The sequence below is a fragment of the Aethalodelphis obliquidens genome, unplaced genomic scaffold, assembly GCF_003676395.1.
Source record: "Aethalodelphis obliquidens isolate GAN/ISIS:26980383/991018 unplaced genomic scaffold, ASM367639v1 scaffold55, whole genome shotgun sequence".
Classification (NCBI taxonomy): Eukaryota; Metazoa; Chordata; class Mammalia; order Artiodactyla; family Delphinidae; genus Aethalodelphis; species Aethalodelphis obliquidens.
In genome coordinates this window covers 13,276,325-13,293,633 of record NW_020837999.1, presented here as the reverse complement: position 1 = coordinate 13,293,633, position 17,309 = coordinate 13,276,325, and the positions used below count along the sequence as shown (strand labels likewise).

At 44.6% G+C, this 17,309-nt stretch overlaps 1 protein-coding gene and 1 pseudogene across 1 annotated transcript in view; both read right to left on the bottom strand.

The window, feature by feature from the left end:
- Positions 1-679: 679 nt before the first annotated feature.
- Positions 680-7,209, bottom strand: LOC113609284 (elongation factor 1-alpha 1 pseudogene; annotated as a pseudogene).
- Positions 7,210-12,206: 4,997 nt separating this feature from the next.
- Positions 12,207-17,309, bottom strand: part of GPA33 (glycoprotein A33) — a 46,853-nt gene continuing 41,750 nt past the window's right edge. Inside the window, exons 5-7 of the mRNA XM_027086434.1 lie at positions 15,351-15,470; positions 14,493-14,625; positions 12,207-13,968 (exon numbers count right to left, since the gene is read on the bottom strand). Coding sequence (XP_026942235.1) covers positions 13,833-13,968; positions 14,493-14,625; positions 15,351-15,470 — 389 coding nt within the window. The 3' untranslated portion in view covers positions 12,207-13,832. The remainder of the gene's footprint in view (positions 13,969-14,492; positions 14,626-15,350; positions 15,471-17,309) is intronic.

The following is a 17,309-nucleotide window of genomic DNA, read 5'->3' as shown; positions in this document are numbered from 1 at the left end:
TTGGGTTCCAGTTCCCAAGACATATACTCAATTCCTGTGCTAGTTATTTGAACAAAAGTAAACAAATTGGTTGACCCTTTTCCAGCTACAATGAAACTACCATCTACTTCAGTTGGATGGGCAGACCTGCTGGAGGCAAACACATGAACAGAGGTTGGTAGAGTGTCCAAAGTTTTAACCTAATTGGCAACTGCTAGGTCTTTTAAAGTATTTACAGATTCTCTCACCTGGGCAGACACCTGGAGTGGCCTACCATACCATACTTCAAAGGGGGTTTAATTTAAGCCTGCTTCTGGGAGCCACTGATCTGTAGCGGGCCAACTGGCAAGGCCTTATCCCAAGTTAAATTAGTATTCATTTTCTTGGTTTTTCCTGTTGATTGCAGCCTCCAGGATGAATGTAGTTCCAATGCCTTAATCCAAATCAGGGGATAATTTTCTTAAGGAGGGTTTTAACTAATTAGAAGCTACTGATTTTAAAAACTAAAAACGTAGAACTTCCACATACAAAACAAATGGTTCACAAAACTTTCTCCTCTCCTTCTGAAGGTTTTATGATGCAGTTATCATTAACCAGTCTTACTATAACTTAAATGGCCAATTGGGACAATTGAGACAAACGGTTCTGACACCATTCTTCCGCTGATTAAGACTGGGGTGGCAGGTATTGGGGATAACATTCATTTAGCCTTCTGAACTTTCTGGGCAGACTTGGTGACCTTGCCAGTTCCCACTGCCCTTCTTGTCCACTGCTTTGATGACACCCACAACAACCATCTGTCATGTCATGAACAGCAAAATGGCCCAGAGGAGGATAGTCAGAGAAGCTCAACACACATGGGCTTACCAGGAACCATATCAATGGTCACAACCATCACCAGATTTCAGGAATATGGAGCCATCTTCCAGCTCTTTCCCAGAATGATGATCAATCTTCTCCTTCATCCCAGCAGACTTGCAAGCAATGTGAGCTGTGTGACAATCCAGCAGGTGCATATCCAGTACTGACTTGGCCTGGATGGTCCAAGGTGATCCCTTGAGCTGCGAAGCCAGCTGCTTCCATTGGCGGGTCATTTTTGCTGTCACCAGCTGCATTGCCACGACGAACATTTTTGACAGACACGTTCTTGACCTTGAAGCCCACATTGTTCCCAGGAAGGGCTTTACTCAAAGCTTCATAGTGCATTTCAACAGACTTTACTTCAGTTGTAATGTTGACTGGAGCAAAGGTGACCACCATGCCAGAACTGTTTCCACTGGACCCGCATGGACAGTACCAATACCACCAATTTTGTATATGTCCTGGAGGGACAGATGCAAGGAATACACTGGCTGGTATCTTGACAAGTCAGTCTATGGGAGAAGTGATCCTCTTGCCTCAAAGGATATTGCTTTAGATTAGGTGTCCTGACATCCCTTCTTAATGGGATTAGTATTGGCCATGTGTTACTGGCCTTCACTGGGGTGCTGTGAGCACACACTTCTGATCTTAACTTTTCGTAGACTTCAAGGGGTAGGGTGTGGGGGGAGGCTCTGTCTCCTTTCCTGGGATTTTTATTTTTTGCCAAATTTCTTGAGTTCTGTTTAAACTTTTTCTTTGGTTCCCCTTTTCAAAGGCCTGCCAAGATGCACTAAGTATTGCTCTAATTCCAGCATTCCTCCCTCACTGGGATCTCAGTTTGGTTTGTCTGTGGGTACTGCCAAGTGGGCTTCAGGTGTAGAGGATTATCCCTATAAAGGAGGGTGGTGATCTTTCCAATTAATATATAAACCCAGCTGGCTAGTTATTTGCATTTAGCCCCCTATGTGAGATAACAGCAATTGAAATTGTCCTGCCCTGGGAGTGGCTCCTGGCCCGAACGGAGTGCCCTTTTGGTTCTTAGATGGTGATACCAGACCAAGTCCCTGTGGCCCAGAAACTAACAGGATTTTCTAATTGACCCCTAGAAGAAGGGAAAGTCCTGAGCCCCAGGGTCAGGAATTGGGGCTAGAAAAGAATGGAAGGTGGAAAAGAATGGAAGGTGGAGGAAGGGGTGGATATATTGGCATAATAGCCAGTGCAGCTGGGATACCTAGCTCAGCTGGAAGGAGTTAAGGTTTGAAGCAACATATCCTCACTCTCATTCCCTTGCTTTTCTTGTTTTCCCTGATGTAAGAGCACAAGTGCTTGCACATAAAGGATTTCATCATTCTCTGCTTCTTCACAAAATAGCTATAGTCATTCAAAAGCCACTGTAAAGCTATAACTAGCAATTGATTATCCCTAACCATTTTGCTTCAGTATCAACCAACTGGGATTACAATGCAATTGAAAAGAAACTTGGTTACTGCTGTGACAAACAACTTAAGATAATTACTAATATTATGACTGATATCATCTACCAGGATACACCAGAATTTTAGGAGTTCCATATAATGTCCAGAATATGTACAATAATGTTTACCCACATGATACAGTCCAAAGAGTTTTATCACAACTTGACAGTGCTTCCCAATTCAACATACTGAGTAAGCCCAATTAGTTGAGTATTCCTCTCTCTGAGATGGAGAGAAAACAAATAGTTTGAGGTGTTCCAGGGATCCTTTGGAAAACTTCAAAGTTAGCTAGAGGTCAAACGAACCTCACCCAGAATTTGATTTGGGGGCAGTTTATCAAAATATCAAAAAGTTTTAACCAGTGATAATAAGATCTCAATGGCAAATACAGATCGCTTAAACAAATAACTCACAATTACTAAAAGCAGTTCAATATTTTAAGAAAACTTTGTCCTCTTAGGGAACCGATTCAGGTTTTGTACCACTGTACATTTAACATTCATTTTCTTAATTAAGTTCAGTTCTTATCTTAGCCAATACTGATCATGTCACCTTTTTCCCTTTAACGAAAGGGATTTTCATTCCTCATACCTTCTGTGCTGAAAAACACACATCCCCCATCTTTGCATACTGAAATGTTTCCCTTGTGATTCTTAACCTTAAAACCTTAATCTCTAGTGAAAACCAAGAAGTAATTGTAAACTGTTTGTCATATCAGCATTTCCTGATTGACAAACTTATGCTTTAGTCTTCCTCTCCTAAGAAGGCAAAAGTAGGTAAACTTAGACCTGGCCAGCAATTAATATTCTATCCTATTTGAAATGACCCAGATAGTCAACAAATTCTCTTCATTTAACTTAGTTTAGTTTCAAGTTACGAAAATCTGGAAACACTGTTTTATATATACATTCTCAAAGCATAATTATTCCTATGGAGTTTACCTAAAACTCTTACCTCATTTACCTCTGTTTTATTTACTTAAAAGCTTTGTCGAATTGTTATTTTTCTTGCTGACAAACTTTGTAACAGGAATAACGTCTTATTTGATTTCTAGTAAACCTAGGGACAATAGAAGTACTATAATTAATGTTGATGAGTCTAAAGACATGTCTGTATTAATCAAAGCAACAAGATTAAGTTAACTTTAATACCAGATATTAATTCAATACTGAATATTTCCTAGATCACATGAACCTGAAATTCATTCTGGCCAGTTTCTTTTATATTTGAGTATTTATATAAGCACTTAATTTCCTTTAAGCCAATTAAATAGTTCTTTTACAAGTTAGTTTCGGCAATGCCACACATCTATAACAAGTACAAACACAAACAGAGACCTCATAATTCTCATTCCAAAATTTCAGCCATGAATCAGGTACAGCAATATAAAACCCAACAGTTACAGAAGAGGTTGGATTCAAATTGCATTTCTGGCAGGTGGGACAAATCAAGGTCACCTGTCTAGATGACTAAACCCTTTTTACTAATATTTATGGAAAAGACACTTCTATTTGTAGCTTTTGGTGATTTTAGGAACCAAGTGGAAACTTTCTCTCCTTCCTGGGAATGTCCCACTCTTGGACAAGAACAGACAGCTTTTTTTTTTCCTGTTCCTTTCTTCCATTTGACATCAGTAAAAGTTTTAAATATCACAGAACTGATTTGGCTGTAAATGGAGAAACAGTACCAAACAAAATGAAAGAAAAAACCCAAAGGACAAACAGAAATTTCTAAACGAACCCTCAAGTTGGGTCTTGGGGGTTTTACATATACCAATGACACAGGAGACCATAAATAACGTAATTAACACAGCAAGGGTAGCAGTACATGGTGCATGGGGTTCCGAGATAACCCTGCTAAACCCCTTGTGGAGATCCTAACAGATACTGTGGCCACACGTTGTTACAATAAAATATCATCTTTCTCTCACCCATGGGTTCACAGCTGTAATCAGATCACTTATCCAAAATGCGCCTCACAGGACTTTAGGGATAGCTGAAATAGTTCCCATTTTTAGAGACCAATTCAAGACAAAACACAAACTTCACATCCAAAGAAACAAATGAACTAGTACACACATCGGGTAAAAGTCTAACAACTCTTTCCTCTCTCCAACAGGGTACCCCACTCAAATGCAAAACAAATTGGCTTATTCCAGAGAAAAAGCCCCAAATGGAGAGGAGTAAAGTTTCCAGTGGTACACACTGGAGCGACTTACCCTACCGTACAGAGCTCGTCAGCTTCCAAATGTTGATTCCTTGCTCCTACAGCCAAGCGCGGGAGCAGCCAGTGCTGCTTTGGGAAATTTTGAAGGGAAGATCCTTAAGACAAGTGGTCCTGGCCCTCACCTGAACATTTCCCAACCGGGGTGGGCAGCCACGAGCAGCAAGGCTCCTGGCTGGCTGTGCCTAAACTTGTCATCAAGTCCAAGCTCAAACTGCTCGCTGCACGACAGGCCATTAAATCAAGAGAGGAGTCGTTGGGCCAAGGAATAATGGCTTTATTCAGAAAGCCAGCAAGCTGAGAAGACGGTAGACTCGTCCCCCAAAACACCGTCTTGCCTGAGTTAGAACTCAGGCTTCATTTATACTAAAAGTGGAGGAAGTGACGTCAAACATTTCCTTGTTCCGGTCAGCCTCCGGAGGGGCGGTGTTAATTTCTTCCTCACTGCAGTCATTCACAGGTGGAACTAGTCAGGATGTTTTCTGAGAACTAAACAAGGGTATTTTAGCTTAATGCTCATTACCTGGGAGGCAGGGTTCCCAGAAATGAGCTCTTATGTATCATTTAAGCTTATAGGGAATATCTCTTTACTGATTAACTTGTAATAGAATAAAAAGTTTCTTCCCTCTTACAGGTTGATCTTCAGCTTGGGTCCCAGAAGGAGGAAGATGTGGAACAAGGCTGAGCTGACCTGAGACGGCATGTTATATGAGCAAGAAATAACCCTTTGTTATTGTGAACCACTGAGATTTTATGTTGTTACCGTAGCATAGCTTGGCTTAAGCTGGTTGATAACAAAAGACACTTCCCTTGTGTAATTTTTAAAAAGAGGATCTTTTTAAAGGTCCTGCAATATATTGTGGCCCTTTCCCACAAGTGGCAAAGGCAGGTATATCTATATACAGTTGACCCTTGAATAACATGGGGATAGGGGTCCAATCCCTGTGCAGTCAAATATCTGCATATAACTTTTAACTCCCTAAAAACTTAACTACTATTAGCCTACTGTTGACTGGAAGCCTTACCGTTAACATAACAATACAGTAAACTAGAGAAAAGAAAATATTATTAAGAAAATCATAAGAGAAAATACATTTACAGTATTGTACTGTATTTATTAATACCATAACTTTACATTGTCTGTTTACAGGATAACTCATCTGACAGTACCTACATCAATATCATCTTATATGATACAAACGCTGTAGATGTTATATGTACATGTTACTAACACCAAACATCAAAAATGAAAAGACAATGTGAAAGAGAAATTCATATTTATTTACAAGTATAATGAATCATGTTTTGATAATGAAGAAGCAGCAATATGATTGCTTTACTGTTGTTGGTGTAATGTTTACAAGTGCTTCATGGTAGCCTAACCTATACACTAGTGAATGAATCATTAAAATGACATGTACACACTGCTATATTTAAAACGGATAACCAACAAGGACCTACTGTATAGCACAGGGAATTCTCCTCAGTGCTATGTGGCAGCCTGCATGGGAGGGGAGTTTGGGGGAGAATGGATACACGTATATGTATGACTGAGTCACTTTGCTGTGCACCTGAAATTATCACAACATTGTTAATCTCCTATACTCCAATATAAAATTAAAAGTTTAAAAAAAAGATTAAAAGGAAAATATAAGTTTAATGAGAAAACAAAAAAGAAATCGCAATAGAGAAATGGTAAGTAAAAAAAATGTTTATGGTATCCAATATTACAGTCAAATTCATAGTACAGTATTGGAAACATTGTTACATTTTTAAAAAACCCACACTTACCTGTGATGATAGGCTAGTAGGCAGTTTCTCCAATTATGAGAGAGGGAGAGGCATACTACATGGTAATGTAATTCTTTGAAAACAAAGTAAGAAAACTGAAACATTATTCATTTTATATTACTGTAAATATCACTCACCTTCTGCCTATGTAAGGATGGGCTACCCACTTCAGTACAAGTCTTACACATGATGTTCTACACGATGAATACTTAAGCAATGATGACGATGATGACACAAAAACTTCTCATACAATTCTTGCTGTGCAGTTTTTAGATTTTCACACGAAGACACACACACAAACACAACAGATAAATCTATTGACAGTAGGGCATGATGATTATTTACTATTCATCAAGGGGAAGTGGGTCATCATAAAGGTCTCCTCATCATCTTCACATTGAGTGGGCTGAGGGGACAGAGGCGGAAGAGGTGGAGGAGATAGAAGCGGAGGCTGGAGTGACAGGCACATTTGGTGTAACTTTATGGAAATACACTGTAATTTCTGTCTGACTTTTTTGCTTTTTCATTTCTCTAAAAATGTTTCTATATGGTATGCCAATCCTTTTAATTCCTCTGGTGTGAAGTCTGTTAGCTTTTGAATTTCTCCAAGATCTTAATCTTGAAAACCTTCACTCCCCAACTTTTTTTTTTTCCATATCCACAGTTTTTTCATGACATCCTTGATAGGATCTGTTGTAAATCCTGTGAAGTCACGCACAACATCTGGACACAGTCTTCTCCAGCAGGGATTTATTGTTTCAGGCTCCATGGCTTTCATGGCTTTTTCTATAACAACAATGGCATCTTGAACGGTGTAAACCTCCCAGAATTTCATGATGTTCTCCCTACTGGGGTTCTCTTCCATAGCATTGGCAATCATTTCCATAGAGCACTTCGATGCCTTGTGTTGCAATCATGAGGTTCTGGGTGACCAGGGGCATTGTCCAATATCCAAAGAACTTTAAAAGGCAGTCCCTTACTGGCAAGGAACTTCATGATTTCAGGGACAAAGCATTGAAGGAACCAATCCACAAAAAGGGTCCTTATTGTCCAGGTCTTCTTCTTGTACAGCCAAGAGACTGGCAGCTGGTGTTTATATTTTCCTGTCAAGGCTGGAGGGTTAACAGCTTTATAGATAAGGGCAGTCCTGATCATAAATCCCACTACATTTGCACAGAATAGTAGAGTTAGCCTATCCCTTTCTGCTTTAAATCCTGGTGCTTGTTTTTCTTCCTTCTAATAAATGGCCTTTGTGGAATTTTTCTTCCAGAACAGGGCACTTCCATCTGCATTAAAAACCTGTTCAGGCAGATTTCTTCTCTCCTCAGTGATTTTCTTAATGGCATCTGGGAACTCGTCTGCTGCCTCTTGGTCAGCAGAAGCTGCTTCTCCTCTTATCTTGATATTTTTTAAGCCACGCCTCTTTCTAAAATTAGAAACCATCCTTTGCTGGTATTAAATTCTCCAGCTTTAGATCCTTCACTTTCCTTTTGCTTTAAGTTATCATATAATGACTTCACTTTTTGTCGAATCACATTAGAGTCTACAGGTATTGCCTTTCTGATAGCAATCCTGCACGCACATAAAAGCTGCACTTTCAATACTAGATTAAAAGGTGTTTTGCAAAAAGTGCAAAGTTTTCGAGCCTGCTGGAGTAGCTGCAGCAATGACGTCACGAATTTCCTTTTCTTTTTCTACAGTGGTCCTTATGCTGGATTTATTATCTTGAAATGGTGGGCAACCGCAGCTGCAGACCTCATTCTATGGTACCTATCAAGCCATTTAACACTTTCTTGTAATGTCATGACTTTTCTCTGCTTCCTGGGAGAACTTCCAGCATCACTAGTGATACTTTGTATGGGTCCCGTGGTGTTATTCAAGGTCTATGGTATTGCACTAAACACGATGGAAAATACACAAGAACCTTGAGATCACTTTTTGCTGTGACATGCAATTTCCTGGAGAGATAAACTGCTCACATCATGATTAGCTGATTAGCATCCCACAGCATGGTGGACACTCGCTCATCACAATAGCAACAGGCGGTGGCTATGAGATTATATACGTTAGTACAGTATGTGCCATAGTTAATTTTATGCCATTATGATTTAATACTGTATCTTTACACTTGTTTAAATTTCCCTCTACTGGCACCATGTATGGTTTGTGTGCATAAGTTTTGATAAATTTTATCTTTTTTATAACATATTTGTGTATATTTTATGATAGTGAATGATAAAATAGATTAGTACCTACATATACTTTATGCGTTCATGATATACCTATCTTTTTTTTAATTTTTTTGATATTTCTAGGCTATGCGGTTTGTCTGCGAGTTTTTCAAATTGTTGCAGATCTCCAAAAATTTTGCCAATACACTTATTGAAAAAAAACTGCATACAAGTGGACCTGTGCAATTCAAAACCATGTTGTTCAAGGTTCAACTGTACTAACAAGAAAACTCAGGTACAAAGATATGCACATAGCCTAAAACCAGCACATGTGATAAAAATCAAAATTTTAATAGAGAGACCCCCCCCCACCAGCAACACTACGGTGAGGCTGCCTGGATCATTTTTAAATTTTGATGAGTAGGTCTCTACAGAAATGGATACGCATGGGGCCTGAGGGTTTGAGGTTGATAACTATGAAACTTGGTACTAACAGCATGGACCTAACACCACTTGTATTTTCACTAGGATTATTAATGTTTAAAAGTGATCAGGGGACTTCCCGGGTGGTCCAGTTGCTACGATGCTGTGCTCCCAATGCAGGGGGCCCAGGTTTGATCCCTGGTCAGGGAACCAGATCCCACATGCCACAACAAAGAGTTTGCATGCTGCATCTAAAGATCCCGCAAGCCGCTACTAAAGATCCCGAGTGCAGCAACGAAGATCCCTCATGCCGCAACTAAGACCCAGCGCAGCCTAATAAGTAAAATTAATTAATTAATTAATTAAATTTAAAAAATAAACAAAATAAAAGTGATCAGGTTACAAAGCTTTATTGGTGTGCTTCTAATACTAATTTTCTTTTAAGCCCTATTATTTTTAGCTTGTGATTTTGCAGAATGCAAGGTTTTTTAGAAGTGCACATATAACGTTATATCTGAAATACCTGTATTATAGTAGGTAACTGCCAATTTTAAAACAAACTAACAAGACCCCCTAACTCCATCTCCACTCCCACTTTTTCCCCATTCAGTCATCCTGTACATATACATGGGGTCAAGAGGAAATATGGTCAATGGGAAGAGTGTGGTCTTCAGAATCAGACAGAACTGAATCTAATCCTTACTCTGATACTGACTTGCTATGTTAACTCAGGTGACATTATCTCCCTGAGCCTCAGTTTCCTCACCCATAAAATAGAGACAGTAGACAAGCTTTTCTGGAAACTGGCCACAGGAGACGTAATCTCGGTGACCAAACTCAATAGCCAATAGCCAAGTGTCCATGAAGAGGCCTTTCCTGGGAACTGCACTTTCCAGTAGGGACCAGGCATCACCTCTGCAGATGCCCAGGGCCCTAAACCAGAACCTCCAGGAATAGGGTCAAGGCCAGAGAAGGTTCACCACAGATGACATGATTGGTTGTACACACTCCAGAGAGGGGGAGGGCTCCTTGAAGACAACCAACTTCCTTTGTTATGATTCCATGCCCAGTAAGCAACTGAGCACATGGTGCCCATAGGGTGAGAATGCCTGGGTCAGGTGGACAGAAGTCCATTCTACCTGACAACTGTAAATAGCAAATTGACACTCTGTGTTTATCCCAAATGTTAAAATTCACTGTACCTCAGCTTCCTCATTTGTAATACGGGCACAATAATAGGATTTATCTCATAGAGCTGTGGTGAGGATTATGAGATGTTCTATGGAAAGTGCTTGAAACAGTGGCTGGCTCAGAGCACCTGCTATCTAAGTGCTTGCTGTTAGTATTGTACATCAGGCTCTGTGAGTCTGGTTAATGTGACTCTGCCTTTGAAATCCAATGCCCTGTCAGAGTGCACAAAAGCAACTTAAGAACAAGACCCTGAACTGCGGCTAATTTACCAAGGTACATATTGCCTGGCAGGGAGCTCTCTGGGCAGCTAGAGTCCTTCTTTGGGTAATGATATGCATGCCTGACCTTGCCATATGCCTTAATATTTGAAAGTACAAGCGAGGATTGCATGAAAAACTGGCTTAACAAGTGTCTAGCAAACAATCTTCCCTCAGACAATGGCAGCCTCGGACTCTCTTCTCAAACACCGTTAAGACTTTGAACTGTCAGCTGGAAACCCTGAATTGGGAAGGAGGCTGTACTGGTGAGCTAATGTTGACTGTAAGAAAACCTACAATAATCTGATTCTCATTGAGCTTCCAGATTGAAATAAATTCAGCAGGAGAGTGTAGTGTCACCAACTGATAATGTGATTTGGACCCAAGTAAGAGAGACCTGAAATGGAGGACAGAAGGGTCAGCGCCACCCCCATTCCACTTGTGAAACTCCTCATTTTCCTTCAAGATGCAGCCCACACATCACCTCCTCTTTGAAGCTTTCCCGAACCCCTCCGGCTGAGTTACTCCAGCCTCCCGCCACTGCGTTCTTGTGGCATCTTCTCCATTTCACATAATCATGTTTCCGTCTGTCACCTCCATTGGAATGTAGCTCCTCCCGAGTAGTGACGTCATAGTGACCTTTATATCCCCAGCAGCCAGCACTGTGCTTGGCACATAGTAGGTGCTCACAAAATATTTGTAGCTGAATGAATGCAGTTGGTCCCGATTTCCCTCGTTTTCTTGCCTAAGCCTGGAGCTAAGGTGGGTGAACCTTCAGAGCCCTTCCAGAGGCAGAGAGGTGAGCCAGGCCAGGATGGGGGGAGGTGGGTGCCTCCCTTCCACAGCTACCTCAAGAATATGTGTGTAGAACCTTGCACCAGGAAGGCTGGAAGGCACCCAAAGTATCTAGAGGACGAGGAGATGGCCTTGGGCAGGATACAGTGACACGAAACTTTATTCACTCAACAAACAGGTATCAGGTTTTGTGTCAACATGTGCTAGGCCATGAGTAAGATTCAGTTCCTATTCTCATGAATCTCACAGGCTTAGGCAGACACAGACTGTGGTTATGACAGTACCGTGGGACAGGTGCTGGGATGGGGGGAGCACAGGGCACCACGGGAAGAACATGGAGGAGAGGACCTTGAACATATGGCAGGAGAGGGTGGCAGAGCTGAGCGCTGACTGTGGGGCAAGCTGCTCGGGGAGGAGTCACCAGGTCTCTGACAGCTGGAGCGGGATGGAGGTGACGCTGCTTCCTCCCCTCTCTCAGGAGGGGCGCTATTTGGGGTGTAACTGGCAGGGGCCTCCCCAGCATCTTCCTTGAAGCATATGCCTGACTCCCAGGCACTCGGAATGTTCTTCCACAAACAGACAGGCTCTGTCCCGCCCCCGGCAATCACTAGCGACACTGCCTGACCCTATAGTGGCCACAGTCGATGGGACCCACAGGATCTGACCCTCTATTCCTCTCGCTCGACTCTGTCACCTCACCTCACCTCTCCTAGGAAGCCCAAGAGGCCCACGGTTGGTCAACATAAGCCCACGAGACATAAGCTCTACCTTGGTATGAATAAAACCCACCTTAATGGACTTGAGGACACAGGGAGGGGGGAGGGTAAGCTGGGACAAAGTGAGAGAGTGGCATGGACATATATACACTACCAAACGTAAAATAGATAGCTAGTGGGAAGCAGCCGCATAGCACAGGGAGATCAGCTCGGTGCTTTGCGACCACCTAGAGGGGTGGGATAGGGAGGGTGGGAGGGAGGGAGACGCAAGAGGGAAGAGATATGGGAACATATGTATATGTATAGCTGATTCACTTTGTTATAAAGCAGAAACTAACACACCATTGTAAAGCAATTATACTCCAATAAAGATGTTAAAAAAATAAAACCCACCTTAAAAAAGAAATAAGAATCTCCACTGACAATTGTATTACTACTGACGGCATTTTTTATTGAAGCAAAGAATTTAACAAAATATATAAAAAATATATTTAAAAAAATCACAGATGGACAACAGATTTACAGGATTGCTTTTATAATCATCCAGGAAAAAATGACAGTGTTTACTTACTAGTAAATTGCATTTGTGTAAGACCGGCCACTGGGTCACAAGACCCAAGCAGCCAGGACACTGCCTGAGCTCTTAGGAGCAGAAGAAATAGTCGACCAACAGGGGAGAGGCTGTGGAAGGGGCAGCAGGACAGCCCAGCCAGCAAAGCAGAGGCGGCAGCCCAGCCAAGTCAGGAACGGGCAAGGTCAGGGCAGGGGTTTGGTATCAGGAAACAGAGGTGGACACGTCAGTTACTCTGGTCTTGAGAGGAATCACTATGATCTGAGAAGCCAGGACCGGCTGCAAACTAGCTCCTCTGTGTGTGCTCACATGGGTGTGTGTTCATTTAAATTATCTCCCACTTAAATCATGAAACTAGCAAGTGGGTTTGGGTGGGAGCCATCTTTGTGTCCACAATCCCATCAGGGAGACCAGAGAGCGGAAGGCCCAACCTACCAAAGCAGTTTCCCCAATTAAGCTGGATTGAGCACCCGCTAGGAGTGCTAGGAGGGCTGCCGGCTGCGAGGACTCCAGGGAAAGCAGAGGGAGTGAGGCCCATGTCCTGCCCCCTGGAGCTCACACTGTAACACAGGGGGAGAGACATGCTCAGACAACTGTGTCATGTGGCCCGTGATGGGCGTGGGACAAAGTAACAAGATTGTCCCCATCTGTGTGGGAGATTATGATGGGGTTATAGAATTCGCTGGGATCTGAGATGGGCCTGGATGGACAGGTAGGATTTGATAGGCAGAGATGGGAGTTGCGTAGGCATTCCCAGCCAAACAGAGAAAGCAAAGCCCCACGAGGGAGTGTGCAATGGGAGCTGGGGTGGCCCTCGCAGGGAGCATCTGGAATGTTCAGGAAAGTTGCGGGAGATGCGGCTGGAAAGGGAGCTTGAGGCCAACGTGGGTCCAAAGCGCCAAAGTTGCACAAATGAAGGGACTCCTTTACATACTCATTTATTCTTTCATTCATTCAACAAAAATGTATTGTGCACAAAACCTCTGCCAGGAGTCGTTCCCCTGGGTGCTAGGCGCACAGGTGGAGAGGGCAACTCCAGCCCTCCGGAGGCTGGTGTCACCCCCACAGAGCGGGACAGGAGCGCCATGGGGAGGGGGAGGTCGCTGCCTAGTCCAGGGTGAGGGTGGGGCCCTGAGCCGGGTGCAGCAATGGGAGGGTAGCTTCGAAGGTGAGCGCCCTTGACAAGCTCAGTCACAAGTGAGATCTCCTTGGCCAGGCCAAGCCAGGTCCTCCAGCAGCCGACATGGGGGAAGAAGCATCCCATCCATGACTGGGACCAAGGGTCAGAAAAGTGGGGCTTGGAAAGGACAGGGGAGGCATGGAGGCAGGGGGATGACCCCCTAATGCTCCCCCTGACCCCCTCCTGCAGCAGGCCCTGGTCATCGGCCAGCCTGGTCAAGGGACCCTCGGCTGGGGCCCCTCCGGTCTTCATTCCTGTAGTCAGCCTCACCCTCCTCTTCCTGTCTTCTGGAAAGCTCTGTCAGCTGCTCTGGTGGCTGGTAGCCCGCCCGATTCCTGCAGGCAGTGAGGACAGAGGGGAAGGGTTTGCCCTCACCCACTCAGACCTGAGGGAGCTGGGCTTAGTGCTCCCCACGGGACAGCCATCAGATCCCCCATCCCCACCCGTCCAGCGGCAAAGGGACACTGGGCTGAACGGCTGAGCTCAGAGCAGAAGCAGGGTGGCACGGACTTGAGCTGAGGGCATTATGGGAACAGGCTGGCTCTGCGAGGGGAGCAGGGAGCGGCCTGTTACGGAGCCTCCGCACCCCCCTACCCCTGCCCTGGGCACCCACCGGAAGCCCCACCCTGAGATCAGAGACTGGAGAACTACGGGCCTTGGAGTCGAGTTCCGGACTGCAGCGCCACTTTAGGACTTGCGCGAATCATTTACTCTTTTTTCAGCTATAAAACGGGGCTGATAAAAGTTATTTTTTACTGTTACCAGCTGCCCCCTGGGGTGTTATGAGTGGAAGAGCTGGGGTGCATCTTCCCAATGTGCTGAGACCCTTGCCAACGGGCTGCCCACCCCCGACACTCACGGTCGCGTGACGTCCGCATCCTCAGCCTTGCCAGTCTCCCGGCAGCAGCAGCAGTAGACGATGACGCCGATGACGATGAGTGCCGCGGCCACGCCCCCCGCGATGCCCGCGTACAGGGCCACATTCATGGAGGCTGAGAGAAACAGAGCCGCACGTCCTGAACCCCAACCCCAGTCCCCAGCGCGAGCCCCCAACACGAGCCGAGGCTCCGGGTGGTGAGCACGCCGGGGATGAGGAACCACAGCAGCAGGCGTCTGGGAGGCGGGAGGTGGTCCCTCCCAGGCTCTGAGCGGCCCCAGTCATCCTCCCAGCCCAGGTGGCCGCACTGCCTGCTTCTGGTAGCATTCCATGAAAGTCACAGCCTCGTGGGAATGTGACCAGACAAGGGGGACACTCTTCAGGATGGAAGCGTTGACAAGGACAGATGGCCAACAGATTTGGAGCCAACAGGCTCCAAAAAAGTCCTCGGGTGTCAGTCATGCCAGCTCCTACTCTAGTTCATCCCCAAGATCATCAGGGTATCCCACCCTGAAAGGATGGGGTTCTGACTCTGTGGCAGCCCAGTCTGGGCACTTCCCCCTTGCCCCCTGAGCGACCCCAAGGGCAGGCAGGACCGAGCAGGTCTCCAGAAGCCAGCCTAAGGCACTATTTCCAAAGAACCCAGGGAACTGGACTGGCCTCCAGATGAGGGGAGCCTGGGACAGGATCATCTGGCCGTCACCTCAGCCACCCTGCCAATGGGAGACCCCCAAAGAGGCTGCCCAGTTCACCTCCATGTTGGTCCCTGTCAGCTGACTCTGGACCACCAGCCTGTCACCTCTGGCATTCGTCCTCCCTTCCCCCCCAGACTGCTCTTACGAGGTCTGACAGCCACAGTGATGTTGCAGGACTCCATCCCTACATCATTGCTGGAGGTGCAGATGTAGTAGCCCGACATTTCTGTGGAGATGTTCTTCAGAGAGAAGATCTGTCCTGTGACTGAGAAGGGAGAAGAGTCAGGCTGAGGAGACGGGCAACCAGAGTAGAGCGAAACGGCTAGGGAAATCCTAGGCAGATACAAGCACCGCCACTGAACGTGTCCAAGCCTCATCTGTAATATGGAGAAAATATCTACCTCTAGGGCTGCAGGAAGATTAAACCAGGCAGGCTGCACAATTCTAAAGTGCTTAAAATTCAGGCAGGCACCCTGGGTTTGAAGCCTGGTTCTGCCACTTATTGACTTTGGGCAAGGAACTTAGCTTCATTGAACCTGTTTCTTTATGTATAAATAAAATAATAATAGTGCCTGCCTCACAGAGTAATTGTGAACATAAAATGAAGTACTAACAAATACAAACCCACAACCAAATGGCTGATGTAAGTCTTCAGGAAACGTAATATACATTATACATTGCGTGGAATTGCTTTCTAATTAGACCATATAATTATAACCACTTTCATAATCTTCAGAAACAGAATTCCTTAGCTTGGACTCATGTGAAGGAAGCCTTTAGAACTTCAAGAACTCTGACCTCTGGATTTCTCTGCCATGAGTGGTGTGTGTGAGTGTATGTGGTATTTGTATGGGTGTGTGGGGGGGGGGGTGTGGGTGGTGAGGCAGGGAGGAGGCAGCCTGCCGGTCTAGACTCTTCCTCTTCCTCTTCCACCACTTAATTAAGCCATTTAACTTCTGTGAGTCATAGCTGCCTCATCTGGAAGTGGGAGGGAAAGCACCTGATTCTCCTGAATTCAGGGCAATGGTCCAGACGCCCTCATGCGAAACCTTCCTGCTAAATCTATGATCCCATGGATTTCTCCACCTTGAAATGGAGAGCTTTATGCTTAGACAAATTTTTATGTCCTGTCCTCAAAGATGCTCTGTCATAACTGCTGTTTGGAGAGAAGAGTTAGAGACCTTTGTCCTCTAATTTGCTGCAGAGCCTGCCTACCCCACTATCAACAGGTGGTTACACTTCATCCAGAGGAGATGTTCTAAACTGAAAATAGGATCCAGCCACTGCCCTGTTCAGACATTTCAGAGGCAGCCCATCGTCTTCAATAACAAGTCCAGGCTTCTTAATATGGATGTGACATTACAGATCTGGCCCTGGAAATCACTCCAGCTTAACCTCTTGCCAGTTCGCCTGGTGTCCAATCCTTTCCCTGCCCAATTCCACTCTGTTGCAAGATTGTATCTCGGTGTGGATTTTTCTTGTCTGGATGTGCTTCCTCAAATACAATGTCCTCTGATTCTTCCAACAATCTTGTATGGTAGATGGAACAAATATTTCTATCTCCAATATCATAGTGGTAACTGGAGGCTTAGAAAAGTCAAGTGACTTGCCCAAGGTCACAAAATTAAGAAATGACAAAACAGTAACAAAAATTCCATTTTAGGTCTAGAACTCCCTGGAGAAGTTGACAATTTACTTTAAAAAAAATTATAGAAGAGAGAACAGAGAGGGTGATAAGGAGAAGAGCATTCCAGGACCTTCCAGATCATAGATGAGTAAGTGCCCTGTTGTGGTCGCCAAAAGCACACCACAGAAGAGGACGTGGATCCAGGTGTCCTGCAGCACCACCTGCAGGAACAGGCTGTGTGATTTTAAAGGCTAGCATCATACAGAAACACATCATTTATTTTCAAGATGAGGGCTCCCTAACCAAGAAACTTTGTGAACAAAATTCCATATTTGATGGGGTGACAAACAAACCTATCTTACACTGCTGAGCCTGTGGAACTGCCAAGTACAGACTCACATTTTATGGGAATTGGTCTGAGAAGGCACACCCAAAGGTGTGCTTATCCACATATCCACATCTATAGTATGAACAAAA